General features: G+C 57.8%; 1 protein-coding gene across 1 annotated transcript in view; it reads right to left on the bottom strand.

Annotated features, from left to right (window-relative positions):
• Window positions 1–2,003: 2,003 nt before the first annotated feature.
• Window positions 2,004–13,360, bottom strand: part of SDC3 (syndecan 3) — a 41,403-nt gene continuing 30,046 nt past the window's right edge. Inside the window, exons 2-5 of the mRNA XM_063418739.1 lie at window positions 8,490–8,607; window positions 7,415–8,094; window positions 5,635–5,905; window positions 2,004–4,434 (exon numbers count right to left, since the gene is read on the bottom strand). Coding sequence (XP_063274809.1) covers window positions 4,268–4,434; window positions 5,635–5,905; window positions 7,415–8,094; window positions 8,490–8,607 — 1,236 coding nt within the window. The 3' untranslated portion in view covers window positions 2,004–4,267. The remainder of the gene's footprint in view (window positions 4,435–5,634; window positions 5,906–7,414; window positions 8,095–8,489; window positions 8,608–13,360) is intronic.

The raw sequence follows: 13,360 nt of genomic DNA, 5'->3' as shown, positions 1-13,360 counted from the left end.
GGGCCGAGGGCTGCAGAGCCCAGCACGTGGTGCTGGAGAATAAATCCTCCTCCCTTTCCTGTTCTTCCTCCTCCTTTTCCCCCTCCTCCTCATCAGGAGCAGAGCCCCTGGGCCCTGCCCATCTATACATCTCTACATATACATTAATTACATACACATATATACACACACAGACACCCCAGCCCCGCGCCTGGGGAGCCCAGGGAGCTCCTTCCCACCAAACCTCTCCAGATCGAGAGCTCAGCGTTACTTTAGAGCCTGGCAGGAAACCTCAGAGCCCGGGAAAAATCATGGCAAGGGTGGTTATGGGAGAAAAAGGAAATTGAAAAATCCATTCCTGTCCTCGGCTGGTGGGTTTGTTCCTGTGGGAGCCTCTGAGCCGGTGATTCACGGCACGGAAAGCTCGGAATGCTGGAGCTGGAGACGAGGCAAAGGAAGGCCCAGATAGGGATTGTCAGGGAGAGGGGGAGGAGTGGGGGAATTTGAGGCACACCAGCCCGTCCTGGCAGTCACCCAGCCCGAGCCGTGCCCTTCCCTGCAGCGGGATCCCCCCAGCACAGCTCGTCATGGAAATCAGAGATCTTTGGAGCAAAAGGACAACTTCCAGCCCTGCAAAACCCACCCAGGGCTGGCTCCTGCTGCTGCTGGGCCCCTTCCATGTCCTGCCCTTCCCGTCCATCCCTGCCCTTCCCAAACTCCCCATTCCAGCCCTGGCTTGGGCTCTCTGCTCTTCCCTTCCCTTTGATCCTCTCCTCCCTCTTTCCCCTGATGGATGTGGCCCAGGAGTTCCTGGATATCCTCCTGCTGGATATTCTCCATCATTCTCCTGCTGCAATTCCAGCAGGGAGAGCCCCAAGGCTGGCACAGCTGGCAGAGCAGCTCACGCCACCCTGCAATTCCAGGAAGTCCTCAAATCATCCAGCTGGAACAGCCAGGAGTCCCCCTGCGGCTCCAGCACATCACACACACGCAGGAATGTGAAGAAAAGAAATGGAAAAGCTGTGGAAAATCCCTCAGGGAGCACAGCTGGAAGGACCAGCACATCTGGGCACTGCTCCAGCTGTTCCTGGCTGGGATCACCATGAGGGATGGGAATTTGGGCGGGGGGACGATGTCAGACTCAGCTTTGGGAAGGGAAGGTGTTGGAGACGCTTCCGCTCACAGTGAGTTGATTTTCCCAAAAATCCTCTCTACAGCCAGATCAGCAGCCGGGGGCTGGCTCCTCCTGTGTGCTGCTTCCTCACCTCCTCCCCACCCACCTTCCCACCGGGAATCCCTGGAAAGCCCCGGAGCAGGGATGGCTGCAGGAGGGAGCAGCTGCCTCCACCTGCACTAGGCACCAACCCGTGGGGTTTTACTCATCCCTGTGGCTTTGCTCATGGAGAAATGGCATTATCCAGGGTTATTCTGGGAGATGGGCTTTCCCAAAAAATCCTGCAACATCCAGCTCCATCCCAGCTCCTCAGAGGGAGGCACAGGATCACATCCTCCAGCACAAGACTTTTTTTTCCCTTCAAACATCAAATTCCAACAGTCCCCGTGGAGCTGAGGTGACACAAGAGGCTGTGACATCACTGGCACCACAAAAAGTCGGCTCCAAACCCAAAAAATTCTGCTGGAGCTCACAACCCTCTGATAGTGGAGAGAAAAAGCGTGGAAGCAGGAGATAAACAATTAATTATTTGATCACTTCTGATTAGCATTTTAATTGCCTTCACCTTTTTTTTATTGTGTTTATCTCATATTTTAATTACTGCAGAAGTCCTGCCCAGGCTCCTCTCACCCTCCCACCTCCAGTTTTCCTCACTCCTGAAGCTGTGACGGATTTAAGTGCCGGGATTACAACCTAACACCAGCTGAGAGGGACGAGGTTAAGCTTGAATGAGTAAAAAAATTGTATTATGGAACTTCAGACTATTAAATAGGGGGAAAAAATGGAATGAAGAAGATTAAGGAGGCAGCTCTGAAAAGCAGCATTAAAAAGATTAAGCTGGGAGGGCTGGTTTCTTTTTTTTTTTTTTTTTCCTTTTCTTTTTTTTTTTTTCTTTTCTTTTTTTTTTTTTTTTTTAAGCAAGCTTCAAAGATTAAATCCAGGTTTTCCCAAAAGATGGGGATTTTGGGTGGCCTTGGTGACCTGGGTTTGTGCCACTCCCCTTTGTGTGATCCCAGCAGGGCCAAAATCCCCCAAATCATCAAATCCAGGAGCCCAAAGTGTCTCTGGGTTGGCACCAGGCTCTTTCAGAGTGTGTTCCCTCCCTTGGAGCATCCTCATCCCTCATCCTCATCATCATTGTCACTCTAGGATGGACACGGAAATGGTCACTCCCAGCATCACCACCCCAAACATCCAACAGGGCCTTCTCCAATCTCCAAGAACCTAAACCATGAGGCTTTTGAGGCTGGCAGCTCAAAAATGAGGATTTAGAGCTGATCCATGTGTGGGCTGTGTTCCCTATCCTGAAGGAAATCCAGGCCATCTTTTTGGGTTCTATCCCAGGGAAAAGCAGCCCAAAGCTCCCAACTTCCCAACCCCAAATCCTACCCAAGCATCCCAGTGCACTGAGAAATTCCAGGGATTTCATTTCCTTCCACACCTGTGGTAGTGTGGGTGTACAGGAGTGGAGATATATATTTATATATATTTGAAATATTCATATGGCCTCAAATATCCCACCCACAACCAAGCTCTTCTGTCTTGTAATCCCCACCAGGGCCACAAAACCTTAAATCCACCAACCCCCTCAGGGGCCAAGGTGTCCCTGGCTGTGTGCAGGTTAATTCACAAAGCAATGATTTTTTTCCCTAAATTTTCCCATTTAAATTGCTCCAAGAGCAAATCCAAAGTCTCCGAGGGACCCCACCGAGATCACAACCGTGGTGACAACAAAGCTCCACAGGGGTCCAGCTAACGGAGAGCCACCCCACTGAAACACCTCAGTTGAAATATCTGAATTGAATCTGCATGCAGGGATTGCTCTGGAAAATCCAACCTTTCCCGAAGGCACCAGAGGGTCTGGATCTGCACCCTGGGCAGCCTCGGAGGGACCCCTGGGCGTGCCAGGGTCGGGTTCTCTCCAGCCCTGTGGGTTGTGCTGGAATTTAAACAGCAATGAAGGAAGACCATCAATCCTGGCGATTCAAACAGCAAAGGAAAACCATCAGTACTGAATTTCCGTGGGTTTTGGGATCTTTCCAATGATCCAGTCAACCCTGCGGTGGAGCCGTGGTTCTGCCTCCTCTTCCTCACCTCTGGAGCCGGCGGGATCTCTGCCGGGCCCCGAGGGGACAGGGATGGTCCCTGCTTGCATTTCCTTCCTCAGGCTGCATCCCACTCCTTGCAGAGCTCTGTTATCCCCTCTGGAAGAGCCAGGGACAGGATTCAGCTCCTCCATTCCCAGCTCCTCCCTAAGGAACGTCCCGCAAAGCCGAGCTTTAGTGGTCACAGTGAAAACCCAGCCTGAGCCAAACCCCGCAGGCAGATGTGGATCCAAGAGATTCCAGGGAGTGGCTGGATGGCAGCAGCCTGGGATGCACCAGTGCAGCTCCACAAGCTCTCCAGAATATTGATCCACAAGGGTCATTCCCAGCGTTTGTACTCATTTCCTTTTTTCCACACTCCATGAGCGAATCCTGGGACGCCAGGTATTCCATCCCCTTGTGCTTTTCCCAGGGTTCCAGGAGTGCTGGAGAGTCGTGTTCTCTCTTCCAGCAGAAGGGGATTCCTGCGGAGCAACTAACCCCATTCCAAAAGAAAACCAAAAAACAAAGACGAGACAGAGAGGAGGAAATCTCCCTCCTTTATGGATGGAAAAAAAAAAAATAAAAGGAGAATAAATCCAAAGCAAGCACCCTGCACCCCAGGGCTGGCAGGAGATGTCCGGATCCCAGAGTTTGTGGTGGTGGGAAAAGTCCAGCTTGGCTCCAGGCGCCATGGGCAGCCCGTCCCGTGTTCTCCAGGGCATTCCCAGGCATGGCTGCCCTGGCATCGGCCCCTCGGCGCCGGCTCCGTGCCCCATCCCTCCCGCCAGCAGAAAGGCCAGCGGGGCTGGGCGTGACCCGGCGCTGCTGCGGGCACCCCGTGCCCCCCGTGCCAGGGACGCGTCTCCTCCTTCAGCCGCTGCGGGTTTTGCTTTGTAAATTCACAGTCTGATCCCAAAAAAAGAGAGGTGGAGGAGGGGGAGAAGAGAGAGACCGGATGGGGAAGAGGAGGGGGAGGGTCTGGAGTGGGGAGGGAGGGAGGGAGCATGAGGCACTCTGGGCTCTCCGTCTACGCGTAGAACTCCTCCTGCTTGTCGGGCTTCTGGTAGGTGACGTTGGCCTGCTTGGGCTCCTCCAGGGTGTAGCTGCCCTCGTCCTTCTTCTTCATGCGGTAGATGAGCAGCATCACCAGGAAGGCGGCAAAAAGGGCGCCCACCACGCCGCCCACGATCACCGCTGCAACAGTGCACAGGGGACACGGCCGTCAATGCCACCCACGGCCGTCAGTGCCACCTCCCACCCGTCAGTGCCACCCACGGCTGTCAGTGCCACCCTCACACATCAGTGCCACCCCAGCTGTCAGTGCCACCTCCCTGCCCGTCAGTGTCACCCGCAGCCATCAGTGCCACCCACGGCCATCAGTGCCACCCGTGGCTGTCAGTGCCACCCACAACTGTCGGTGCCACCCTCACACATCAGTGCCACCCCAGCTGTCAGTGCCACACCCCTGCCTGCCAGTGCCACCCCCTGCCCGCCAGTGCCACCCCCCTGCCCGTCAGTGCCACCCACAGCCATCAGTGCCACCTGTGGCCGTCAGTGCCACCCTTGGCTATCAGTGTCATCCCCAGCTACCAGTGACTCTCCCTGGCTATAAGTGCCACTTCTGGCCATCAGTGCCACCCCCAGCCATCAGTGACACTCCTAGCCCTCAGTGCCACACCCCTGGTCACCAGTGCCATCCACAGCCATTAGTGTCATCCCCTGGTCACCAGTGTCATCCACAGCTGTCAGTGCCACCCCATCCCTGGCCATCAGTGCCACCCCCTGCCCTCAGTGCCACTGCCAGCCCCAGCCTGGCTTCCAGCAGGAAGGGTTTGGTGGGGATCATTTGGGATTCCAGCCTGGTTTTGTGTTTTGGAAATTTGGGAGCAGCCTCTCAGCAGTGCCAGGTCACCACAGCACATCTTTGGATTTCCAGGAAAAAATCCCGTTTTTCTTTCCTGGAAATCCATTTCAGCGCAAACAAATTGTGCACAACATTCCTGGCAAAGGCACGGAGACCCTTGGGACCCCCCAGCAGAGCTGTGGAGCAATTTTGGGAGGTGGGTGTGGGTTATGCCAGACTCGGCACAACCCCAGTTTGGGGACATCGTTTGGGATCCCAGCCTGGCTTCGGAAGTTTGGGAGCAGCGCTGGGCGCTGAGCTATGACCACAGAACATCTTTGCACTAAAATCCCATTTGTTTTCCTGGAAATCCCTCTCAGTAGAAGGAAATTCTTTCCTGACAAAGACATGGAGACCCTGGGACACCCCCAGGAGCAATTTCAGGTGTGTGTTATCCCAGTGCCCCTCCCAGGACTGTCCCCTCTCCTGGTACAGCCCAGCTCCCTGTGCCCCCAAACACTGCCCCCCAACCCCCCAGCCCCATACCTCACCTATCAACACCTCCTTCCTCTCCAGGATGTTTTTCTGGGGCAGCTGAGCAGCCGAGTTGCCCGAGTCTATCGTGTTGTCCATCAGCCCCGTCTCCGCGTTCCTGCCGGGCCCTGGGCCCGCCGGCGGTGTCACCACAGCCATCACCTCATTCCTGAGGTCGGGACGAGTTGTCTCCTCCTCCTCCCGGATCTCGAAGTCCCCGCTGGGGCCACTGCTGGCCGGGACCTCCAGCTCCTTGTCGGGGACTGTTGTCACCTCCCCAGGCTCCATCTGGGAGAAAGGACAAGATGGAGCAGGGGACAAGGACCAAAGGGTGTCCACAGGGACATCACTGGCCCTGGACAGGGTGGGGGACATGGGGATAACATTGGGGTGTTCCCCTCTCCGTGTCACTGAGGTTGTACCGCAGTGACAACACAACCCCACAACTTGATGGTCACCAAATGGCTGAGGCCACCATGGCTGAGCTGGGCCATTCTCTGTGCCCACCCCAGGACCTGTCCCTGTAGTTTCCCCAAAAGAGACACCATCCCAAAGCCTCCACCCTTACAGGGAAGAATTTCTCCCCAGTATCCCATCCCAAAGCCGGGCGCTGTCTCCAGAGCGCAGGTTGGATATCCCAGGTCAGTCCTAACAGGAGGTGACACAACACCCATGCCACACCTGCTCAGCAAGAGGAAGGATTGGGAGCTGCTGGGTGAGCTCCAGGGGTCCCTTCCCCCTTTCCTGCTGCACAGGGTGGGAGCAGGAGCATGGGTCCTTGTCACCCCGGGCACAGATCTGGCACCCAGCCCAGCTCCCAGCTGTCCCTGCACAATTCCCTTGGCAAGGAGGGGATCCCGGCCTTGAGGGCAAATATTGCCTGGGAATATGATCCATCCCACCCCCTCCATCCCATCCCTGATCCATTCACTGCCTCCTGCACATCCCCATGGGACCAAATCCCCTGGACTTTCCCCCTTGTCCCTCGGCGTGTCCGCTGAGCTGGAGCATCCCCGAGCCAAACCTCCCCGGGATCCCTCCCTGGCGGGGCAAACGGCCCCTTCCCGCCCTCCTCATCACAAAGCAGGATTCAGGATGAGCCAGGAGTCAGGATGAGCCAGGAGTCAGGATGAGCCAGGAGCTGTCTGGGGCGGGGGTGGGAGCCCTCTCCACGTCCCGCTGCCCCGGGGCCAGCGCACGGCTCAGTGCTTCCCACGAGCCGGGTTTGTGACAGGGATTAATTGAAGGTCAGCGAGAGCCCCGAGCGCCCTGAGCACGCATTTGCAGGCGGAAAAGAGGGAGTAGTTTAGACAAATCACTCCACCTTTCAGTCAAAGCGGCTGCAAAGGGCCCCTGAGGGGTTCTGAATGCGAGATGGAGCTGAAATTCCTGCTCAGGACACCCGACCGGCTGGAAATGCACCATCAAGCCGTAATTGAGGAGAGTGTGGGACTCCTGGAGAGGCCTGGGAGCTGGGACATGACACCAAACCCCGAGGAAAGCCTTTGTGTCCCCGTGGGATGTGGCACTGCTGCCCTCCTGCCTGGGGCAGCTGCTCTGGAGAAGGCACTGCCGGGAGCACCGCGATGGGTGGCACATTGTGGCACACACAGCTGGAACCCCTGCCCCGGCTGTGCCCCTCTCACCTCCTTCTGCTCTGGCAGAGCCCAGCCTGCCTCCACCTCCCTCAGAGCAAATGACCAAGGATGGACGGGCACCAAAGGCCTCCCGTGGCCACCGCTTGGCTTCCCACGGAGCCCAGGACCCGTGCAGGTGAGAAGGGCTCTGACCTCCTACCTGGGGGGCCTCTGTGGGCGGCAGAGTGGCGGCCGTGGGCGGCAGGGCCGTGCTTCTCTCCGGGAGCTCTGCAGTCCTCGAGGTGCTGGGCTTTGGCAGGGCCCTGGGCCTGGCCGTGCTGGTGGGGACAAGGCGCGATGTGGCCGCCTCTGTTGGGGTGGTGGTTTCGGGGACGGGCGTGGTGGGGGTCTCCAGGGTGGTGGCCCGGGTGGTGGCCGCCTTGGTGGCCAAGGGGGGCAGGAACCTCCAGATGGTGGTGGGCTTGGCTGTGGCTGTGGTGGTGGTGCTTGTGGTCGTGGTGGCCTCCGTGGTGGTGGTGGTGGCCGTAGTGGTGGTGGTGGCCCTGGTGGTGGTGGTGGCCCTGGTGGTGGTGGCCCTGGTGGTGGTGGTGGCCCTGGTGGTGGTGGTGGCTGTGGTGGTCGGGGGCTTGCTGGCCGTGGTGCTGGTGGTGGTGGTGGCTTTCCAGCTGGGCACCACTGGTGATTCTGTGGTCCTGGGCATGGGGAAGGCGCTGGTTGCCTGCCCGGGGGTGGTGTCCTGGGGGGTGGGGGACGGCTCCAGGGGCGTTGCCACGGGCTGGGCAGCGGTGACGGGCAGCATGGCCGCGGTGGTGGGCAGCGTCACCAGCGTGTCCGTGGTCAGGCTCACAGCCGTGTCCAGCCCCAGCTCTGGCTCGAAATCTGAAACGTGGGGACAGGAGGGAAGAGTGAAACCCCTGCTGATGCACTTCCCTGGCACCACCCCCAAAATCCGAGGGCACGGATGGCTCCAGGCTCGGCAGAGACCAAGGGCTGTGTCCGTGGGGGGCCAAAGCCCTCTCTGGGGTCTGTGGAAGGGCCGGTCCTGCCCAGTAGGGCCAGAGGCTGAACTGCGACATGGAGGCACTGGAACCCAACTTTTGGGACAGCTCCCATTGATTTTGTCTGAGCACAACTCCACTGATGGATAAAGGACAATTCTCCCCCTCACATCCCCTCTCCAGCCCCCCAACCCCACAGTCAGCCAAGGACCTTCCCAGGAATCCCAGGGACCCCCCAGCCACACAGGGACCCTTCCCAGGAGCCCAGTTACTCACACCCCGAGCCAGAGCCGGAGTAGATGTCGTCCAGCTCATCCTCTCCGAAGGGATCGTCATCCCCGGAGCCCTCCAGGTCCACGGGCCTCTCGTAGTTCTCATTGCGCCAGCGCTGAGCCTGTGACCAGGGGGACACGTGAGAGGCTCCAGCCCCACCCAGGTGACATCCCAGGCATCCCTCGAGGGTGGTGACACCCCAGGCACCCCTCGAGGGTGGTGACACCCCAGGCACCCCTCGAGGGTGGTGACACCCCGGCCACCCCTTGTGGGGCGAGGCACAGGAAAAGCCAGACCAAGGCAGCAGCAGCACAAGCAGCCTCCATCTGAACCACCCAGAATCACAACATTATCCCCAAAACAACTCAGAGTGAGCTCACGTTGACTCCAAAATTTCCCATGGACAAAAAGCCCTTTTTTTTGTGGGGGGAAACCCAACAATTCCTTTTGGAAGCTGTAAGAAAAACGCTCGGTTTGGTTCTCCAGCTGGCTGCTGTTCAGCCTCGATAATTTCCCTGTGAGTCCTGGCTCCGGTGTGACAGCAACACCTCATCAGCTGCCACAGCTTGGGAAGCCTCGAGAGGAAACAACAGCAGACTTCAAATATTCCCCTGCTTCCCCGAGCTGCGAAAACGCGGGGAGCCCTCGCTAGCAGCGCTCTTAAACATCTTGTTTTGCAGATCAAAGTGTCTCCTGTTGGCGTTGCAAGGAAATGCTTTGACACCTCATTACAAGGCAAACAAGGCGGCTTTGATCTCCGAGATCGCATCAGATGTTTCAAGATGTAACGAGCCAGGTTCCAGCTTCAGTTTCAAATCAAGGCCTTGAAGGGTCCCTGTCGCCTGTCGGAGCGTTTTACCTCCCAAAAACAGCTCGGGGTTTCTTTGCTTTCACTGCAGCTTGGAGCAGGAAGGAGTTTTGAACAGCCAAGAGGAGAAATTTGGGACCTGGCTTGCGTTTTGTGCCCTCATCCCTTCTCCCTTCAGGAGAGAGAATCCATCAGCTCGTGAAGGCAGGGGCAGTTGAGCTTTTAAGTGTCTGAGCTGTTTCTGGCTGGATCTGCTCCAGCTCTTCCTAGCAGCCATTGGATGCATCCTGCATGTGTTTCCCAGATCTCTGGGAATATTCAGCCTCTGCCCCGCAGCTGATGCACCATCCTGGATTCCCAACACCCGCTCACCAGCAGCTCACTGGAATTTGTGATCCAGGAGAATAAATCTGCAGGGAATTGCACAGCCCAAAAATATGAGATGGGTCACCAAAACGGATGGGAAGGCAAGGAAAAATGCCAAGGACTGAGGGGATGAGGGAAGAAACATTGGGAATAGCTCTCATTTGCCTTTTGATGTTTTTACCATCAGTATCAAGAAATGAAGAGAGTCCGGCGCTCCCCAGCCCATCCCCATTCCTGAGGGTGGGATTCTCCCTGTGTGACCTGCAAAGCCTCTCCCTGATGGAAGCCACATGGCCTCGCTGCCTTTGTTCCTCCTGAAATTGGAACAAGATGAGGCCCTTCCAGACTCCTGGCTCCAGGCTTGGAGCCGGAAATGGGAGCGGAAGCACCAGCAGTTCCCATCTGTCCAACACCCAACTGTGTATCCATGCATTCACCTATCCATCCATCCCTCCATTCATCCCTCCATCCATCCATCCATCCATCCATCCATCCATCCATCCATCCATCCATCCATCTCCCATCCATCCATCCATCCATCCATCCATCCATCCATCCATCCCTCCATCCATCCATCCATCCATCTCCCATCCATCTCCCATCCATCCATCCATCCATCCATCCATCCATCCATCCCTCCATCCCTCCATCCATCCATCTCCCATCCATCTCCCATCCATCCATCCACCCATCCATCCATCCATCCATCCCTCCATCCATCCATCCATCCATCCATCCATCCATCCATCCATCTCCCATCCATCTCCCATCCATCCATCCACCCATCCATCCATCCATCCATCCATCCATCCATCCATCCATCCATCCATCCATCCATCCATCCATCTCCCATCCATCCATCCATCCATCTCCCATCCATCTCCCATCCATCCATCCACCCATCCATCCATCCATCCATCCATCCATCCATCCATCCATCCATCCACCTAACCCCAAACCTGAACAACCCCACAGCCAGGACCAGCAAAACCCCACAGCAACCCCACAGGCAGGATCAGACCTGGGGGAACCCCACCTGCAGCACGGCCCCAGCCGAGTTCCACAAAGGCTTAAAGACTTGGGAGCCATCTCCAGGTGTTCCCAGTGCACAGGAACCGGGATTTTGGGACATGGCTGTTCCCAAAGAAAGCCCCTCATCGCTCCGTTCCCAAGGCACTGACGTAACCCCTCCCATCTGCAGTCCTGATGGTTTGAGGTCAGGCTCATGCCATAAATCTTGGGAGCAGTCAGGGTTTATTTGGATTTAGTGCTGCTTGGATCGTTAATGCTCCGCGTGCCCCTGGCCGTGCATGGCCCCCTACCCGGAATGGGGGGCTGATCCCCCCGGAATGGGAGCTGATCCCCCCAGGAATGAGGGGCTGCTCCCCCAGGAATGAGGGGCTGCTCCCCCTGGCCTGGCCAGGATAGAGGGGAGGGAAGGCAGAGTTTGCCAGCCAGGAAACCACAAATCACTCAGGACAGCTGATCCCACCTCCCGACCTGGGGCTGCCTCCCCATCCATCACAGCCCCCCCTCCCAATCCATCACAACCCCCAAGCCAAGCCACAGCTGCCTGGATTTGTCCGAAAAGAGAAACTTCATCCAGACTTTATCCGTGTCCCAGCAGGGCCTGTGTGGTCAGACCGCGGCTGGAGGGACCCTTGGATGTGCCGGGTCCATCCCCAGTCCCCCGGGGTGGTGGCAGGGACTGTGCCCACCCCCCTGCAGAAGGGATGGGGATGCTGTTCCAGTGGGAAAACCTTTTCCAGGGCATGGATTCTGTGGCTGCGGAGGGCTGGGAGTGTCACACAGGCCATGTCCCCATCTGGGTCAGTGTCCTCCCGTGGCTGGGATGAGGAACACGCTCGCAGAGTTCCAGGTGCTCTGGGCAGCCCTGTCCAGGCTCAATCCCCGAGCCAGGCAGAGAATTCCTCGGGGCAGGGAGGAAATCCCAGCGTGCTGCTGGTCCTGGCTCTATTCCCCCTGTCACCCCTGCCACGCCTGCCCTGGTGGCACCAGGATGCCATTTATTAGCCAGCTCCAGCCAAGGGCCAGCAGCTCCAGCCCCGCAATTCCAGCTGCTCTGCTGACGGCTCTTGGCAGGGGTTCCTCACCCAGCTCAGCGTTGCTTCATTAGGGAAATTAAACCCGGGATCACGGCGGGGCTGCTGGGATGAGGCTGGGCTGGGGGCCTGCCTCACTTCTGGAAGACTGGGAAGGTTTCAGTGTGCCCAGGGAGGTGCTGGCTGTGCCCAGGGCTGTCCCGCAGCCAGGGAACTGCTCCTGTCACATCCCTGTGTCCCACGAGCCGTCACCGGGGGCAGCCCGGGCCAGGACACGGCTCTGGCATCACCCTGACCCCAAACAACGGCCCCGTTCCCACTCCCCCAGGGCCCCCAAAGGTCACAGCTCTGCTGCTACAAAAACAAGCCCTGATGAAGAGCAGACGCCGGGGCAGGGCCAGGAAGTCACATTTCACTGAATGCTCCCTCATTGTGCTCTAAACGACCCCAAATAAGCGCCAGACACAAAGGGTCTGGATCTCGGCAGTGACACGGCCACTACATCCAGCTCGGGTAAGAAACACATCCCCCACCCCATCCCAGAGGAGCCTTTTCCACCCGAAAAGGGAGATCGGCAGGTGATGGTTCCCACACGGACACTCCCTGCCCCCTTCCACGCCTCCAGCTTGGCTGGGCTGGCAGGGAACGGCAGCCAAGGGGCCCCAGCAGCACAAATCCCACCCAAACCCCGCCCTGAGCACCTTGGAAAGCCACGGGGGGCTGGGACCCCTTGGCCTGGCAGCATCCGAGCTGGGCAGGAGGATGGAGGAGGCTTCAGTCCCTCTCCATCAGCCCTGTCACCCAGCCAGCACGGACAGTGCCACCTCCTGCCTCTTCTCTCCCCTGTCCCCACCTGTCCCCTCAGCACGGGTGACACCATTTTACAGGTGAAAAATGTAAATCTGGGGTAAAGGGTGTCACTCAGCCCCCCCAGGAGCAGATCTGCAGAGGATTTGGGGGCTTAAAGAGTGCAGGGTGCAGAAGGGACCCTCCTGCCACCTTCCTGGTACAGAGGTGCTCCCGCAGAACCTTCTGCATCCCTGACGTGTCCTGGAGGGCAGGGAGCGCCTGGTTTGGAGCTTCCTAAATTCTCTGTGCATCCCTCATTCCCCAGGCAGGGGGGATCAGGGCATTTTATTATTTAGGGCATTCCCAAAAGGGCTTTTGCAGAGACAGAGGATTTGGGAGCTTAAAAGATGTGGAAACTAAGGCGCAGAAGGGACCCTCCTGTCACCTCCGTGTGTGGCACGGGGATGTCCCTACAGACCCCTCTTCATCTCTGAACACATCCTGGGGGACAGGGACTGCCTGGTTTGGAGCTTCCTCAATTCCCTGTACATCCCTCCTTTCCCAGGCAGGCTGTTTCATTATTTAGGGCATTTCCATTCCGTGGGATTTAAAACTCCCCAAACCTGCCCCAAAACAGAACCCAAGGCGCGCTGCCGCGGTAAAAGCTCCCAGCGCCGAGCGTTTTGCCTGGGGAGGAGGGAAAGCTGGGAGCTCAATCCATCTCCAAGCACCGGGAGAGGCCGGGGAACCTCCCTGGGATGCTCTCGGGCCCTGCTGCGCCGGTCGCCATCGCCACGGCAACGGTGGCCATGGCAACGCCTCCTCCATGGCGACGCATCCCGCTGGAG

This window comes from Prinia subflava, chromosome 24 (genome assembly GCF_021018805.1).
Source record: "Prinia subflava isolate CZ2003 ecotype Zambia chromosome 24, Cam_Psub_1.2, whole genome shotgun sequence".
Lineage (NCBI taxonomy): Eukaryota > Metazoa > Chordata > Aves > Passeriformes > Cisticolidae > Prinia > Prinia subflava.
Note: the sequence above shows the minus strand (reverse complement) of the source record. Positions and strands in the feature narration are given on the sequence as shown.